Genomic DNA, 19,531 nt, shown 5'->3' on the forward strand with positions numbered 1-19,531 from the left:
TAATTGAAATTAGTTTACAATGATTTGTCCTTTACCAGAATCTCCTTATCAATTGGAGGGATTTTCTCTAACAAAATTTCTAATTGTTTGTTATATTAAGATAATATAAGTTGAAATTTTTAATATAAATCTATCAAATTTATTCAAACTGCAGCAAAAACTACGCATACTTTAATTTTCCTATATTTGTTTTAAACTGCCTTTGGTTTTTCTTATATCTGTTTTTAGTATCTTGTTTATCAATGGAAGGACTTTAGAAGTATTTTGTTTTAAGTTTGTTAAAGTAATTTTATTTTCTAATACTTGGAAAATATAAGAGAAATATATTTAAATTCTATGAGTAATTATTGATTAAACCATAAAAAACATTGTTAAAAGTATATTTAAGAGATAATGATAATTAAATTTAAAAGTATATATAAATATGGGGAGTAACGCTTTCCTTTTATTTAGAAAACTAGCAAGATATTTATGCGTTCGCTCGGATAAATTTATTTGATACTATCAAAGATGTATCTCTGTAAAAGTGTACAATTGTATAAATTCCTGAAAATGTAGACAATGCCCTACCTAAACACGAACAAATTTGTATACATGTCTAAATAAGTACCTACTTTAATGTAACTACAAACTAATGCATTTTAAATAACCTATTTTACCTAATACATGCACCACAATTCAAAAATAGAAAGAAAAAAAATGAGAAACTTACCGATTGAGAGTTGTTGTGGAAAATCTTGAGTGGATTGCAATGCACTTAAAGTAGTGTTGAAGCTTGAAAAATGACACACTTGAATTTTTCTCAGAACTCTTTGAAAAAGTTTTGTGAAAATGTAACAAATGAAGAAGGAAGAGTGAAGGTTCTTGCGCGAAGTATATGAGTTAAAATCTATCTGACAATGCATCTTCATAAAACTTGTTGAGCGTAAAACACAATTTTTTTTAAACAAAAGGAAAGATTTTATAAATAAGAAAGGAAGAGAACAAGAGAAGAGGGGGACTATGCCAAAACCTCTTTAAGAAAATATTCTAGTTCTAGGAGTACCTTTCTTGTCTAACAAGAAATCTTTCCTAATATTATCATGAACATGTTGGAACCAAATGATAGAATTACAATCTAAACCAATGCCAGCGAAAATATCCGCACAAAAATTGGCCTCCATGCGTGATTCTAAAATCAATGTTCATCATATACGCCCAACAAACTAGCCAACGAGATCGGAGATTCCACAGGACCAAAGCATGGTTGTAGAAAGCATTAACAACAATATAGCAGTCTGATTCCAACCAGAACCTAATAAGCTCCAGCTCCATAGCTTTTTCCATGGCTACCATGACTGCCAAGAGTTCAGCATTTGCAGGAGGTTCGTTGCCAAGGAACATAGAAAAACTTAGAACATGATTAGCATGGCAATCTCTAAAGATGCCACCACAGACAGCTTTCCAGGGAGTCCCTTTAGCCTCACCATCAATATTACATTTGATCCAAGTTTGCAGAGGAGGGGTCCATAAAACATCAAAGGAATCAATTGTCTTTGATGGATTTAAATTGACATCAAATCTTTTAAGCATGACAAAATTAGATATGTTGTTGTTGCATTTTCTGCTAGAAAGATTTCCATCCAGTTTCACTTGAGCAGCAATGGAGGCAACACACGAATTCCAAGATGTTTTAGAGCTCTCATGTCTAACTTTGTTGCGAGCCCTCCAAACCTGATAGAAAATACTAACGATGCTAGCTTTGAGAACTGCCAAGGCCTAGGTAGACCAGTTCCTATCAATCATCTTCAAGCAGTCATTAAAGGAACAAATTTTGAAGTTAATTTCACAAGAGTCTGCACGCCAATTCCAAATTTTAGATACAAAATTGCAGCTAAAGAACAGATGATCCATGGTTTCAGAATTAGATTGACATAGAGAACACATGGATGGTAAGCTAAAACCTCTAATAGCATAGTTATCATCAGTTGGAATTTTATGATGCATGAATCTCCAAACCACCATTGAGTGAGAAGGAGGTGAGTCTTTATCCCAAAGAAAGTTGGGCCATATTTTGGAAGGATTGGGTTCAATAACAGTAATGTAAGCTGTTTTGAAATTGAGATCCCCATGAACAGAATTTTTCCAAACAAAGGAGTCATCCACATTAAAATCTGGAATGCTAACATAAGTGATAGCATCTTCAAATAAGTGTTATTACGAATATGCATCTTCGAAAATATTTTTGGACAAATTTGGACATTTCATTCACTAAAAGGTTTGATGGTAATTTAGGTGTGTCCAAAAATACATATTTGAGATTTAAATTTTTGTATGAATTTTTGCTGTGGTGAACTAGCACGGTAGCACCTCATGCATGAATAAAGTAATGCCCTTGAACTTCTTCACGTTGCAATCCAACAACAAATACACTCCAATTTGGATATTAACACTTCAGCAAAGATAGCAAGTCTTGAACATTACTACACTTAAATTAGTTTAAATTAGTCCAAATACTGAACTTTTAAGCTTCATTTAAGTATAGAAATTCTTATTGAATCAAATCTATTAAAAAATGTAAAACTATTTCATGTGTTATATTACACAATTATATTTTCCACTTCAATTATCTTGACATATATTTTGTGTTATATATCAACCAATACGAGTAATACGTTGATATATATTTTGTGAAGAATTGGTTTCAACAAATCAGAGTGGCGCAGCGGAAGCGTGGTGGGCCCATAACCCACAGGTCCCTGGATCGAAACCAGGCTCTGATAATTTGATATTTTTTGTTCACTCATTTATAGTATGCTATTGAGGGAGTGAGAATCTTTGCGGTTAGTTGGTTGTTGTTATTCTTGTCCACAAATGAAGGGGGCATTTCTCTGTTTTTTTGTTGTGTTGGTAATCGATCTGTTGTTGGGTTGTTTTCATCAATCAGTCATGGCTGCTTCAGCACCTCGGCGTAGTTTGTGTTGCAGTCAGTTTTAACTCAGATTTGCATTCTTTTTGGGGCTCTGGTGTAGCTGTTGCAGGGCTGAGTTGGTGATTTGCTTAAGGCACTTCTTATAGATTGCTTGGATTTGGTTATGTTGGATCATATTCTCCTTGGTCTAGGGCGTTGAAGTGTTTGTTTCTAAAGTTTGTTGGGTTGTTTGGAGAACTTGGTGAGTGTTTTGTAGCAATTTATTGCAAGTCTTAGAGTTAAAGGTGATAGTACTTTTGTTTATATTTGTTTTTTTGTATTTGATCACTGTTGGAGTAATTTTGGTGGTGATTATGTCCTGCCATGACAGTCTGATTATTTTGCTGTATCTAATAGCACATCTTGTGCTTTTTTTTTTGTTAATGCATTTGTTTTTTTTTTCAAAAAATAGTTCTACCTTATTATTATATGGTACCAGTTATACTGCAGATTCTAGTTGGTGGTAGTGACAACAGAGAAGCTACCAATAGCATATAAGATCGTATATTAACATGTTAAATTGAGGTTTTGTTACATGATAAACAAGATTGTATATTGGCTAGTTAAGTAAGTGTGTTTAGTTGCTCAGACTGTATTATTCTATTTTAATGGTACTAGCAGTCACCCACAAGAGCTCTTTTTACTCACCAGTAAAATTCAAAAATAAAACTGAATAACAATTACAACAATCAAACATGATATAATGGCACTGGCAGTTGCCAGCCTTTAATGCACTTTTCTGGCATAATTATAGCCAGAAATCAAAATTCTAAATTACACCAACCAAGAATTTTATTCAATAGAAGAAAAGATAATTGTCATGGTTTAATTTATGTTATAGAGATGACATTTAAAGTCTAGAGCTTCCGCATAATACATAACAACAAACTTTCCAACTCCTGCAAATTAACAGAATCACAAAAATCAAACTCACTAGGCTACTTTACATATGTCCTCATATTCCACAACTTTAAGCACCCTATTATCATAAGCGCCTTTCTCTATCTGCACCTTAGCGCAAAATTGATATGTATCCACCCCGAGCAGCCTAGCAAGGGATCCACGATAAGCCCCATTTACTATTTTTACACGTCCCCCAACCTGTGGTATCACAGTTTCAAGCTCTTCCTGATCAACTCTAAGCATATGCTTGCTTTCTAACATTTTTATTTCCCCTATGTACTTGTCAATTACTTTCCTCATAACACCTTTTTGTTTGTAGTATCCCTTCTCTGCCAAGACTTTGCTCATAACCTTAACAACAATTCCCTCATGCAACCAATAATCCTTCCTGTTGATTTTTTCCTTTTTCCTCTCTTCTTCCCTGATCATTTCATCAAGAGTTGATTTTCCACCGCCGCTTTCTTTCCTTTTCAAATTTTTTACACGATTCTTTTCCTCATATTTCTCTTCATCAACCTCATCAAACGCCATCCTCGATGTCTTGCCTTTATCCTTAGCTATAGGTTTAGCAGACGACCCAAGAGAAAATCCTATCTTAATTCCATCTTCTGCATTTAGTTCCCTTATAGTCTCTACCTGTGAAGGCTGATTGGACTCTGGATTAGATAGCAGCATCAATTGCTCAGCCCTTTCAATCTGTTTCTGGATCTCCTTCTCTTGTTTTTTTTCATCTACCAAATCTGCCTTGATTCTCTTATTCTTCATCTTCTTCTTGAAAAGGGTGTATGAATCTTTATCTATGTATGTAATGAACCATCCCTTGGGTGTTTCTTCAACCTTACATTTTCTAGTTCGACCCAAGTACTTAACAAACTCAGTAAGTGTAGCCCACTCTGTGGAGTTCATATGAGCGTGATTCCTATCATTTATGTATTCATTATACACTACAGTGGCAGCTACACGGTTGAGTCGATGGTTGCGCTTCATGTGCTCAAGAAAAGTAGTCTTAAATTCTTCGGTATAGCCCTCAACTATGCGGGTTGGGTTTTGTCCAAAAATTTGCATTTGACGCTGGTGCCCTTCACTCATGCAGTGGCATTTGAAACAATTCTCATCATGACACTGTAACACCCTTCTAAACCCCGCGGAAATTTTAATAAATAATCAGAGTAAAAATATAAATACAAGGGTGCCACAATTATTTAAAAACAAATAAACCAATTATGGTCGAAGTCATGCTTCATTAGGAAACGATTTACCAAAACATAATCATATTTATCACAGCGGAATGGGAAACAACGTCAATACAGCCAAATGGAAATATAATCCAACACCAAATAAAATAGAGTAATCTCTTAAAACTCTAAAACTATCGTTCTCCAGTGTTACAAGATCAGAGCATGACCGACACGACCCAAAACAACGGATAAACTCTACGAGTCATCCTCACCGAGCACTAATGCCGCTACTTCTCAAATCTGAAAAATGTCAACAAGTAAGGGTGAGTCTCATTCTCAATTAATCAATGTTATGCATTCATAAGCAACAAAACATCATAATATATCATTCACCCAAATTGTCATATATTCAGATATTCAATGATCATTCATCAATCACAACAAATACAACAAATCACATCAAACATCACTGGGATCCATCATCAAATGCATATGAATGAATGTACACATATACCATACTTAAAAACATCACCGATCCGATGCACCGCATCGTCTCATCATAACTCACCATTTTCATCACCGAATAAGTATGTACACGCTGCACAATCATTCAATTATTCACATATATTTACATCAAATATATCATTCAATCATCACCGTCATATTATCACAACAACCATGATAATAGTCACAACAAATCTATCACCGCATCAACACATTGTCACATTCAAAAACATATGCACACAATGTTACATTCAATCATACATGTCCACATATAACATATAATCATCACGTTAATAATAATAACGGTTCATTCCATCATCCCACAAAAACATTGTCATGTTTACACAATTCCACATACACACAATGTATATCACTGAAGCAATTAAATAATATTTTAAAAATAATTCGGGTCACCGCCCATCTCACCAATTCATCATAGAAAATATTTAATTTGCTTCACAATGCCCCAAACGGCACCAAGAAAGGATACACGGATCAAAAGATACGTTATTTTAAAGTTTTAGAAAAATTCGACACAGCAAAGTTCGCTCAGCGAAGCCCGACAGAAACGAATCCTCCAGACCTCCGCTCAGCGAACCTCTAGAGACGCCCAACAGAAGCAAACTACGTTGGGACCTCCGCTCAGCGGACCTGCGATTTCATCAATTCTCAGGTCTGCGATAGACCTGCGATTTCACACCCTTTTTACCCAAAAACGATTCCAGACATCATATACAGACATGCAAACATCGAATTTCTCATCACACATCATTATACATCAAAACAACACATCAATAACCAACAATCTATACAAATTCATCAATTATCCCAAATCATAACATACTTAACAATATCAAATCCCAATATACCCAATCGAATCGAATCATACGTTAATCCATCCTATTACCCATAATCACATAATAGAAATTAACCGGAAGAGTCCCCCCTTACCTTAGCCAAGAATCCAGACATTTCTCCTTCTTCTCCATCAAACCCGTAAGGCTCTTTTCATCACTTTCAGCAAGAATCTCCAATCTTCAAACCCGCTTATCTCCCTCACCAAGAACTTCCCTGACACGAATTAATATATCAAATCGAAGGAAATTTCATGTAGAATCCGAATCTTCAAGAGTTACCTGATTTGGAGTTACGAGCAGAAAGTTATGACATGATTTGTGAAGGCTGCCAAAGGGTTGCGAAAATAGCTTTTGCCCATGAGTTCTTCTGCTCTCCCTCTTAGGTTTTCTCCCTCTATTTCTCAATTTCCTCTTATTTTCTTGTTTTATTAAAACATGGCATAATTTAGTAATGGGCTCAACATTTAACACCCCCTCATTACTAAATACCTCACTTGGCCCAAAGACCCATACTCCATAATTCTTCCAATTAGTTCAACGAAAATACCAAATAAATTCCAAATAATAATTTAATTTCCGATTAAATTAAAATTAGAAAATATGGGGTGTTACAGACATTGCTTCTGGCACATCTGGCAGTACCATCGAAGCTTTTGCAGTCCTTTTGCTTTAATTCGATTGGCAATTGCCTTAGGCGTGAGAAAGTCGTTTTTTCTCATTGGCAATCTAGACGTACTGTTTCAGATCAAACAAAATAATATATGTAATCCTGCACAACGCTCCCTTCCTCTTAACTGAAATTATGTCTATTTCTGAAAAACACAAACAAAAAAGAAATATCGTCAATAAATACAGATTAACAACAACTAAAATTCATAATATACTAGAACATGAAGCAGTAGTATTTGGAAGCAAGCAGCCAGGCTAACACAGTGATCAACAAGATATCATGTAATTATGAAAAGTGATCAACGCACACATTTAGTGGACGTTTGTTTCACAGATTCCAAATTTATTTCCAGAAATGTGACCTAAATTTTTTTGTTCTCGTGTTTGTTTCAAGTTTTTATAAATTACGCCTAGAAACTTTCTATTCCTGGGAGTTTAATTTACAAATGGTTTTCTCACTTTTCATTTCCATGTAATAGGATAGGAATCTTGTATTCCTAGAAAATTATATTATTCGCCAAACACAAAGATATGCATAAAACTCCTGGTAACAATATACCCATGATTATAGTTTTAATCCTAGGAATTAACACATTCTTATTGAACACATGAATGCTATTTAAAATTAAAACATGAATATTCTAATAGAAACCTTAAATCATATTACCAAGAATACGGATAACCCCTTGATTACAACACCGTAAATTTCAGAGGTCTGACAACCTCCCAAGATGAAAGACACAATTTCTCTCAAAAAGACAAGAAACGACCCGTCAGCCGAACACATGAATAATTCGGTTCAGTTTTCAGATAAGATTTGCAGTTGAACAATGCCGGTTCGGCCGGTATGACGTCACGAAACCGGTTCGACTCTGAACCAGACGAACTAGAGTAGGAGATCACAAAATAAGAAGTAAGGCATGATGAAGAAAAAAGATACCATGGATCAAGAAAAATCATCAACATCATACATACATAATAGTCGATAGAAAATTATTAAACATAACCTTCACTAGGATCCATTTGTGAGTAGCTTGTATGGTATTTCTTTGAAATTGACTTAAATGGTCACAAAATAAATAAAAAACCAATGAATTTAATTCTAGAGTTAAGTGAAAGATAATTTATATTTAAATGTGTGTGTAATTTTTGTGTTGATAAAAATTAGTTTTAAATGATTTCTCTAACCAATCGTTAGTTGGTCCAGTGGTGATTGGCGCTGGACTTGGTAGGGAGAACCACGGTTCGATCCCCCGCAACTGCGATCGGGAGGGGGCTTGACCCACTTGATGCCAGAGCTGTTCCCCCGAACCGGACTAAACCGGTGGTTATAAACCAAAAAAAAAAAAAAAAAATGATTTCTCTAAAATTGTTATAACTAAAAGAAATTTAAAGTTATAATAATTTATATTTATAATTTTTTTTAATAATGATTGAGAAATAAAAAAGAAAATTGTTACAAAAGAATAGAGGGGACAGCCACCAAGACCCTACCACGAAGAAATAGGCCTAAAGAATGGCAAATCTAACATATTCTTTATAAAATATGTCCTTAAACAAGCAAGGATGGAATATAAATAAGATGAATCAATAAGATTAAGATCTATGTTAGCAAGTGCGCGCACAACTGTTATCCTCTCTAAAAATATGAGAGACCACAAAATTTCAATTAGTGATTATATTTATACAATTTACTCATTTATGTCTAATATACCAAAGCACCGAACAAAGAGACTTAAACGCCTTTATCACCGCCATTGAATCAAATTCCAACCAAAGATTGTGTCAATTTTTCTTAGTAAAAAAAAGAAATATTGTTTCTTTTATTTGTTCAAATTATTAAATTTAACTCGGTCAAAAAAAATATGTGTAATTATACCAAGTTTAATTTTATTTTTGGCCACTAAACTTTTTAATGGTGTGATTTTAATTTTATTAGGAATCACTATATTTAGAATGTTGATGAAATTAATTAATCAAATATATAATAAACAAAAAGTCATTTTTAATATTTTAAAAGGAAAATATGGCTAAAGGCTCAATCGTGTCCAGCTAAATTAGAATTATCTAATTTATTTAATCGTGTCCAGCTAAATTAGAATTATCTAATATATTTAGGTAGCACAACTGTGGTTTAAGGTACACTTTTATGATCTCCACTTTTTATTATACTCATCTTGGATTTTATAACTAATTTGGTGTTGAAATGATATAATCTTGTTGGTCAAAAATGCGCTATCGAACTAGAGATCAGCGTCATCAATTCTAGGGTCCTACCTCTGCAACCAACACCAAATATATTTTCAATCTAGAATAATGGTGTCGTCAGTGGGAATTGACTCCTAATTCCCATAAAATTCTACAAACAAATTTTTTTATTTTAAGTCAAATCTCTACCAGAACCACTGTGAGATGGAGAGAGTAACCTCGTACATTGCACCGAAGAACCTCCTTCGAGCAACGACTGACATCAGATCACCAAGTAAGGACTGAGCAATGCTAGAACTTTGAGATTGTGAGAAGGTGAGTGGAATCCTAAATGTGAAGTTATTGTTGGTTATAACAGTCATTGTAGGATCACACAGTAGCAAGATTCCTCGTAGAAGACTGAAATTCGTGTAAAGTCCTCTATATTGACACACTCGAGCAGCTAAAACTCCGTCAGCTAGATCTGAGTCCATGCAGTGGAAGATGTCTCTTGGCCTTCAACATTTCTATAACTCATCCCTGCAAAATGATAGATCTACTGCTATCGATTCGAGAAGGGGAAAGCAAAAGAAAGGTAACCATTTATTTCTTGGTAGTTTTGTGTAAGAGTTCTTTCATCGACATGCTTAGAAAATCCTTTGTGAAAAAACTAGACATCGTAGATTCCTCGGTCCACGTTAAGGAAACATGTCATAACAATGATGGAAGGCAGTCATAATTCATGCTAATTTGACGGTTGTTGGGCATGTCTGTGAAGTCATACTTAAAAACCTCCTATCTACTTTGGCGGTATTAGAGGAAAATCTGGGGATAGTCAATATGTTCAACTTCAACATGAACAAAGATGAAATCAGACAAATTTCGGACATTGATTTAGAAGTTGTTCGACTTGATGACAATCTAACCAGATTCATGAAGATAGGATCCCAAGAACTCTCTTCGTCAACGAGGATCCTTGAAACGCCAAAGTTGGTCATGGTTGGAAATGTCTTGTTGGGGATTTCCTCCTAACTCCTCATTTTCTCTAAAACTTAGAATAAGCCATTTAGGGATCTTACCTGAGTACAGTTACCATTGTTGGACATGAAGGTCCAAACACAAGAAAATAGGTGAATTGTGTGGGTTTGAAAAACCACTTTCAAAAGAAAATCTTTCGCAAAAACTAATTTTAAAAAGCATTTGTAAGACAAAAAAATTAAAGTAGCGAAATAAGAAAATGGAATTACAGCAAAAAAATATTGAACGGAAAGTAAATAGTTTAGGGGTGAGAGAAAAGCACCAAAATTATCTTCGACTTGAACATTTTACGAGAATATTGAATCTTCTTCTGATGAGGCTTAAGATAACTCTGCATGATAACCATCATCATCAAGCAACCTGTTTAATTAGAGATCTTTACTAACTTCACCTAACTCCGCTTGATAAAAGGTGTTGCCTTCCACAAATAGGATTTCATAACTTGATCTCCAAGCATTGGAACTTGATCAATGTTGGGTGAGAATGCAAGAATGCAACAGTCTAGAGGGGGTGAATAGACCTCCCCAAAAAATGACTAATTTTAAAATTTGTTTAGTTTGAAAAACTTATTAGAGTTTAAAAGTGGTTTGGTGAGCAAAAGCACAATAATGTGTATAAAATTTATTAGGCTTATCAAATGGTATACACAAACACCTTAATCAGTATACAAAGATTGAAATTTGGATCAAACAAATAATCTAACTAATCAAAATGGAATATTGAATTATGATAAACTTACACGATAAGTGTAAGTGTACATAATCAATACAAATGGAATTCTAAAATTACAATTTTGAGTCTTAATCAACAACAAGAGATATTTGCAGCACCAATCTATCAAAACCTACAGTTATACAGTAAATCACTATCAAATCAATAAACCTAACAACGTGTGATTCTACGAGTGCAATAAATCTACATAAACTTACAATTCTAAGAAATTAAGAGAGAGAGAGAGAGAGGGAGAGAGAGAGAGTACGCCATATATATAATGGTTATGCTATCGTCCTATCTAAGCCTATTTCACTCTCCAATGATTTCCCATTGAAATTGTTGGTCTTCCACTATAGTTTGTGACAAATTTACAAGATGTTCAGTGCAATTACAATTCGAATAGGCTAAATATAAAAATCTTCTATCAAAATCCTCGTTTACTTGTACGGAGTATCCAAAATTGAATCCTTGCAAAAACCTTACTCGAAACCGACTTGAATCTTCTAGCACCAAGAATGTTATTTCAAAATCCATGTTCTGTAGTGATTTTCACTTAATCTTACCGGAATCTTGAGCCTTTGTCTGTCAAAAGATTAAGAAAAACTCTCATTTTGTCTGTAGGCTTCCACGTAACATTACCAAAGTAATTATGGAGAGAAGAGTTTCATTCTTTTCCAATAGACTTGTCAAAACCAACCACAACCACACACACAATTTTCAAACCTCTAAAATCTCAAGAAATATTCAAATAAGTGTTAATCGCAATAACAAACCTCCTCACATAAATCACACCTCAAAGATGAGAGTTAGATCCAAACAAAAATTGATAAAGAAAGGGGTAGAAGATAAAAGCTTTTGTTTGCAAACACTCAAAACCAGATTTAAAACTCTTTTGAAAATGTGAGAACAAATGGGTTGTGAAAATTCAAATCAATAGTGGAAGTGTATGTTTCCAACGTTGTGAAATGTTTTGAGAGAAAATGCTTTAATGAGTGAAAAAATTGTGTTTGATTCGAGTCATAAGCAAGACGTATGATTTTAGTCAAAAGATTAAGTGATTTTAATCAAGAGCAAAAAACAAATGAAAACCCATTTTGTAATTCAAGTCACACTTTTTGTAATTCAAATCACATTATCCGAGTCATGAAAAAATGTGATTTGAATCAAGACTCACGAATCAAATCCCATAGAAATGCATTATTGTTTAATTCAAACGAGGCGGTCTATGATTCAAATCAAGATCTTGTGATTTGAATCAAGGCAACATGAAGACAATTCCTGGACATTCTGTGACCCTGATTCAAGTTGAGAGTGTTATTCGAATCGCACTTCCAGTATCTCAATTTTTGCAAAATGTAAAATGATTATGAGGTTCTAACTGTTGAGTATGGCTCATATTGTTGAGATAATTATGGGTTGTTGATAGTATAACTCATATTATTGAGATAATTATGGATTATTGAGATGATTATGGGTTGTTGAGAGTATATCTTATATTGTTGAGATAATTATGGGTAGAGATAACTACTTGTTGAGGAAAACTGGGAATTAGGATTTTAGATAAACTAAACCCTAGTATCACATATATTACTTGTAATACTGCAATCCAATCAATTCAAAAGAAAGATATAAAGGGAAATATATCTACTCTATAGTCGCATAGGTAGGCATCATTGGCCAAATTCCGTTAACAAAGATAGAGTTCATCCATTTTCATGCAACTGATAATTCCTCTTGTAGCAAAGGATGTTAAAATGACCTCTCAATGATATTAACCATACCAAGAAGCATTCCAAAGTCTCTGATAATGCTTCTCTCAAAGACTCCTTATGCATGAAGTTAACGACTCTTTTGTGTTCCTTTATATAAGGAGCTGAAAACTCTTGGAGAAGATACAACATTTTGCCTTGACAAATAAAGAGTTGTTACTCTGTCAAAACTATTGCACAAGATTAAACTTAGAACTTCTTATCAATTGTACATTATTATAAGTTCTTAAGTCATAGAGTCTTTCTGTGTTGTATTTTTTTTACACCTCTGATTGTATATCAAGTGTAAATCTTAAACAATCCATAATTTATTATATAGGTTGTTAGAAGTCTATTGCTAGTGTGTTTGAGCATTGAAGTCTTTTTTTTGTGTTCTTGAGCATTGAAGTCTTTTGCTTGTGTGCTTGAGCATTAAAGTTTCTTACTTTTGTGTTAGAGCATTTGAAAGTCTCTTGCTTGTATGCTTGAGCATCTGTAATCAGATTTGGCTATAGTGAAAATCTCTTAGAAGTTCAAGGGGTTTGGATTACTCCTTATTTGTGGGAGTAACCATGATATATCATTTGTGTTCTTCTTATTTACCTTTAAACCTTTATTTTGATGCATATTTCAGACTATGACTCAGATTCTAACCTTGTATTCAGATTCTGATAAAATATTTTAAAGAGAAAAAGAAAAAAAAAGTAAACACAATTCAACCCCCCTTATTGTGTTTTCTTTCCTTTAGTTGGCATCAAAGCACAGTCTGTGCTTAAACACTTAAAAGTATCCTAAGAGATAAACATAAAAGATCCTAAGAGATAAACATGACTGAAGAGTATGGAACCTCTGGTGGCCCTACAAACAATGTTGTTCCTTTTGATTATAGTGTTGTTGAAAAGAACAACTATAATTCTAAACCTCAAGTCTTCAGTGGAGATTCTAATGAGTTTGAATGGTGGAAAAGAGTAAGATGTATACTCATATCATAGGTATTGATGATGAGTTGTGGGATATTCTTGAAGATGGCATTGATATTAAAGTAGATAGAGTATGTATGGTGGCTGGCCGAAAAAGTATCACCCTGCTCTGAAAAAGATCTATAGAAAACATCATAGAGTACAAGGAATTTTGGTAGATGTTCTACTCACTCTGAGTACATCAAGATAATTGACAAGTCTACTGCAAAAACTATCTTTTAATTATGAAGGAAATCAACAAGTAAATGAGGAAAAGACTAATCTTTTGGTCCAACAATATGAGTTGTTCATAATGGAGGAATATGAGAATATTGAAACCATGTTCTCAAGGTTTCAAGTTCTTGTTTATGGACTTCAGGTTTTAAACAAAAGCTATACAATTGTTGATGATGTCAAAAAGATTCTTATGAGTCTTCCTATCAAATATAGACCAAAGGTGACAATTATTCAAGAAGCTAAAGACTTGAACACAACAAGTCTTGAAAGTCTGATAAGAAATCTTCAGAGTCATGAGATAAAGCTGATTGAAGATGAACCTATTAAGAAGTGAAAGTCTATTGCTTTAAAATTTGTTGACCAATATGCCAAATCTTATCAAGACTGGAAATCTAAAGAACCTACTCATGAAGAAGGTTCTAAAGAAGGTTCAAAAGAAGGTTCAAAAGATGTAGAAATGTCATTCATAATTAAGAGATTTCAATATTTGGCCAATAATAAGAATAGAAGATTCTCAGGCAGAGGCAATGGCTTGAGAGGGTTCAGATCCAGAATCAATAAATATGACTAGAAGGGAAGCTTTAACTGCAAAAAGCTTGGTCACTTTATAGTTGATTGTCCAGAACTACAAAAGGACCAGCCAAAGAAAGGAAGCTTTTAGAAGAGTAACATCAGAAACAAGGTCAAGAAAAGTCTCATGGAAAAAAAGGATGAACTCGACAAAGAAGGAGAATATGACAAATAAGAAGAAGAATCCAATCTGACTCAGGTTGCTTCAACATCTTTAGACACAAAATCTGACTCAAGTTCTGGTTCAGATTTTGAGGAAGAAGATGAGGTATTTTCTAAACTTCGTTGTGCTGATTTAATTACTTTAATTTAAGACCTCATGGAACATTGTCAAGAGAAAGTCAGACACATAAACATTTTGAAAAATCATTTTGAACAAAAGGCAAGCAATCAAATTAAGTATGCTCAAGTTAAGGTGATCACGTTATGATGTTGGAACGTAGTAATTAAATAATACTATTGAACAATCGGTTGAGGAATCATCGTTGAAGCTTGGGGATCTTGTTGTTGTGGAGGTTCTTCAGCTATATAAGAGATAATAGGTGAAATGTTGTCTTGGAGAATCTAAACTCTCATTCCAAGATCGTTAGTTGCGCTGCAAGTGAGAGTTGCTTTCAAACCAACCCTTGGAAAAGATAACACAGAGTGTTTACGATATGATTAAGGTTGTCATAATTATAACAAAAAAACAATTGTGGTAGTGCAACAATGAATATTAGAGAAATTAATTGGGGAATTCACAAGAACCAAAAAAACAATTTCCACAGACGACGCCGCTATTCTATACTTGAAACAAAAAAAGATGAAATGTTGAAGATGACAACCGTTTTAAACCTTCTAGTACGTGGTTATGGTTTTCCAATGAATAGAGGGATGTCAGAAAAGGTTAGCACTTCAACGTTCAAGTCAATGTTTTAATGAGTTGAAACTTTGTAAATGTGTGTTCCAAGAATACATGGACATGACTCAGAGTCACGTTTATATAAAGGAGATTGTTAGAACTATTTATGGTATGTCCGACATAGAGTGTGGACAACGATTGGATATGGTCAACAGTCGAGATAAAGGATGAGGTCGTCCTCCTATGCAGTGTCCATAAATTAAGATCCATTTGCATGTTAGTGAATAATTTATTTTATGCTGAAATAACCTTATCAGATGTCAGTCATAATAGGCCTTTGGTCAAACCGAAAGACCAACTAAAATAAGTTTGATCAGCATCTTTATCATTCGTATGCTTACACACATTAAAAAAAATTGTGAACACTCTAGTACCTTTGAGTTTAGTTGAATACAGGTACCCTCGTCCAATCAAATAGTGGAATTTGCCACATCACTTTTTATTTTATTTTATTTAAAATAAATTAAAATTAAAATATAATTTGCATTAAAGGTACTCGCACCCAACTTAAACTCATGGGTACCTACGAATTAACCTAAAAAGATCATAATATAAACCAAAAAAAAAAAAATCATAATAAAATTAATAAAACAATTTACAATATTCCACGATGTCATTTTAATTGAGGTCATTGACAATCTGTCAAAGAAAAAGAGAGTTTATAGTCATTAAAAGGTTTAAAAGCATGAAAATATTGGTTAGTTAAAATTAGGTACACCCTTAATGAAAAAGAACATAATTGAGTTAGATGAGAAGGATCCAACGTTAAATTATTGTCCATGCAAAATTAATAGTTGTCATTACTTAAATCTTCATCATGAATCCATAAAGAGTGCTCCTCCTGTTAGTTGGCATGATAAAGTGGAACCTAAGAAAAGAACTTTATATAATGACATTAAATTCAACAATAGGTTCTCTCTATCGGTTATTTTTGAATTAACATGTTTGACAAAGTCATCATTTCTTTTGAAGAACAATGAAACCTTTCCATGCGTGAAAGGTTCTTTGAAAACAAAATTCATAGAATCAATTTTGTTTTTGAAGGGCCAAGGTTTGAAAACAAAATTCACATGCTTTAAGGTATAGATTTCAAAAGGTGATGCAAGAATTTTGCAAATATTTAAGGGTGGAAAATGAGTTTCTTTGCATGTTGTAAATCACAAGATAAGAATGACAAGAACTCATTGAAGAAGCGTATTAAGGATTATCATAACATCTGTTTTAAATATGGTATGTTTTTCTTACCCTTCAATCTTAAAACCTTCCTCATTCTATCAATCATTTTACATTTTTTTTCTCTTAATGTTTTCATATGTGAGGTTTTGGTTTCACATATATATTTGTATTGATTTTCATGATTTAATTAACTAATGTTAATGAGAATATATTAACTTTATATTGTAGATAGTGGCAAAAGGAAGTACATAGTGGAAGAAATCAACAACGATGACAAAGGAAATATTACCTCTAAGATATTTTCTTACAATGAATTATGTGTTGCAACTAAGAATTTTCATACCAGCAATATGGTTGGTGAAGGAGGTTTTGGGAGGGTTTATAAAGGACGCATCAAAAGCATAGATAATAAGGTATAATATTATTTAATCTAATAGTTATTTTAATATTTAGGTTAAGAAAGTATAAATAATATTTTAAGAATCGAATTGAACATCGAACATGCAAAACCTCTAGGTTAAGGTTCAATTGTCTTGAATGGTGAGAACCACCAAAATAACTAAATTGTAGTGAAAGCTGGTTTAAGGTGGAATCGTATGGTTTGATATTAAAACACATAATAAAAGCGAATTTGTAAATGTCGTGTTACTTTTATTCAGGTCGTTGCGGTAAAGAAACTTAATAAGGATGGATTTCAAGGAAGTAGAGAGTTTCTTGCGGAGGTTATGATTTTGAGTTTTTTGCACCATTCCAACCTTGTCAATTTGGTAGGATATTGTTCTGAAGGTGAACAAAAGATTTTGGTATATGAGTACATGGCAAATGGTTCTTTAGAAGATCACCTTTTTGGTAAGTAAATGTATTTTTTGCACAAAGAAAAATGAAGTTACCGTATTAAAATATATGATCCTATAAATTATACTGTAAGTAATGTTAATGTTAAATGTCATCTGACCAACAACAAAAGAAAAATGATTTTCAGAGTTACCGCAAACCAAAAAGCCTTTGGATTGGTATACTAGAATGAAAATTGCGGAAGGAGCGGCGAAAGGACTTGAATACTTACATGCGGAGGCAAATCCACCCGTGATATACCGCGATTTCAAAGCATCCAACATATTATTAGATGAAAACTTCAATCCAAAACTCTCCGATTTTGGACTTGCAAAACTTGGTCCGACCGGTGACAAAACACATGTGTCCACTAGGGTTATGGGAACTTATGGCTATTGTGCACCTGAATATGCATCAACAGGGCAATTAACTGCAAGATCAGATGTTTACAGCTTTGGAGTTGTGTTTCTCGAAATGATCACAGGGAGAAGAGTACTTGATTATTCAAGAGCATCGGAAGAACAAAACTTAATCAATTGGGTATGTCATGTAACTTTTTTTTTATATACCTAAAAGCATAAAACTTCTCTAGCATAAAGTTTAAGGTTTTATAATTTAATCAAAGATGATCATTCATGCTTTGATTTTAACTAGCAAGGTTAGCTCAATGATGCATGAGGCTAAAACATGCTTTTAGTGAATTTTTTTTTAGGTTTAATAACCTAGCAACATTTTTTTTAGCGGATTGATCTAATGTTAAAACTTATTTACTACATGTTTTTAAGAAAAAAAACGTCGAGAGTTTCAAAAACACACATACGAATAGAAGAAAATAACTATGTTTTTGTCTAGAAATCCACATAATAACTATGTTTTTTTCATATTATTTTCGATTTCAGGCGCTACCACTACTCAAAAACAAAAGAAAATATGCATCAATGGTTGATCCATTGTTAAAAGGGAACTATCCAACAAGGGGTTTATTACAAGCACTAGCAATTGCAGCAATGTGTCTATTGGAGGATGCAAATGCTAGACCTTTGATTGGTGATGTGGTAACAGCTCTTGGAGTTTTAGCAATGAGGCATGTACAAGTTGGTAAACAAAAAAGTACAAAAGAAACTTGTAGTGAGCAAGGAGAAGGAAGTTGGCAAATGAATTTGGTAGACTAGACAAGTATTAGAGGGATAGTGAATGAAAATGCAAGTTCTAAGTTTTGTGAATTATTTTATAACATTTCATTGTGTTGCTACTAGGTAGCATTATGAAGATCAAAACCAATTACCATATTCTTTCATTTTCAATGTTTATTTGTTATAGTGGTATTAGATTTTGTTGATAATGGTTGGTATCTGGATTATAAATGTTTACTCACTGTGTTCTTCAATAAAATTTGTTGCGGTTTTTTCTTAATGATACTTAAGATATATTATATATTTTTATTAAATGTTTTTAAGATAATTTATAAAAAAAGATTCAAATAAAAATTAGAAATGGTCTTTTATATAATTTTATTTTAGGTATTTTATCTTTTTAATATGATTTTATTTAAAATCAAAATTTTACTTTTTAATATGATTTTATTTAAAATCAAAATTTTAAAAATTCAATTAAATTTAAAATTATTTTAAAAAACTTTTTCATAAAAATTATTTTAAAAAATTATGTAATTTTGGTTATGTTAAAAACTTTAAACACAAATATTTAAGTTATTGAATGTCAAAGTTACTCTTTTAATTTATAAAAAATTATAAAAAATGAGTTAAAAATAACTTCTATTATTTTTAAAAAATTATCATAAAAATTAATTTAAAATAAAAAATAAAAAACACTTTTTTTTAATGTTATAACAAATCGGGGGGGGGGGGGGGGGGGGGGGGGGGGGGGAGAGTGGAGGCTTATGAAAGACTTAGGTGACACGTATTGGACCATCATGCATATTTTTACTCAACTCAATACAGAGAAATGCTAGCAACACTCTCTTTTCAACACTCTATGTCCATAAACTATGGGAAATCTCTTATTCACTTGCAACTGCAAATTCTGTGAATACTTAACTTATTACAAAATAGGGGTTACTTCCTCTATTTATAGTTTTAGGTTTGC

General features: G+C 33.0%; 3 protein-coding genes and 1 non-coding gene across 4 annotated transcripts; 2 read left to right on the plus strand and 2 right to left on the minus strand.

Moving 5' to 3' along the window:
• Positions 1-1,110: 1,110 nt before the first annotated feature.
• Positions 1,111-2,004, minus strand: LOC131633606 (uncharacterized). The gene is made up of 2 exons (XM_058904308.1): positions 1,864-2,004; positions 1,111-1,758 (listed from the first exon to the last, which is right to left on the minus strand). The coding sequence occupies exons 1-2, from the start codon at positions 2,002-2,004 to the stop codon at positions 1,111-1,113; spliced, it is 789 nt and encodes a 262-aa protein (XP_058760291.1).
• A 686-nt stretch (positions 2,005-2,690) lies between these two features.
• On the plus strand, positions 2,691-2,762 carry TRNAM-CAU (transfer RNA methionine (anticodon CAU)). Its single transcript has one exon. It is a non-coding gene; the product is annotated as a tRNA-Met (tRNA).
• Positions 2,763-3,883: 1,121 nt separating this feature from the next.
• Positions 3,884-7,111, minus strand: LOC131633603 (KIN17-like protein). The gene is made up of 2 exons (XM_058904306.1): positions 7,005-7,111; positions 3,884-4,985 (listed from the first exon to the last, which is right to left on the minus strand). Exons 1-2 carry the CDS (start codon positions 7,109-7,111, stop codon positions 3,884-3,886), a joined length of 1,209 nt encoding a protein of 402 aa, XP_058760289.1.
• A 9,202-nt stretch (positions 7,112-16,313) lies between these two features.
• LOC131633591 (probable serine/threonine-protein kinase PBL23) lies at positions 16,314-18,801 on the plus strand. The gene is made up of 5 exons (XM_058904289.1): positions 16,314-16,645; positions 16,820-17,004; positions 17,251-17,440; positions 17,574-17,965; positions 18,325-18,801. The coding sequence occupies exons 1-5, from the start codon at positions 16,549-16,551 to the stop codon at positions 18,595-18,597; spliced, it is 1,137 nt and encodes a 378-aa protein (XP_058760272.1). The 5' UTR covers positions 16,314-16,548; the 3' UTR covers positions 18,598-18,801.
• Positions 18,802-19,531: the final 730 nt, after the last annotated feature.

The sequence above is a fragment of the Vicia villosa genome, unplaced genomic scaffold (assembly GCF_029867415.1).
Source record: "Vicia villosa cultivar HV-30 ecotype Madison, WI unplaced genomic scaffold, Vvil1.0 ctg.001147F_1_1_1, whole genome shotgun sequence".
NCBI lineage: Eukaryota > Viridiplantae > Streptophyta > Magnoliopsida > Fabales > Fabaceae > Vicia > Vicia villosa.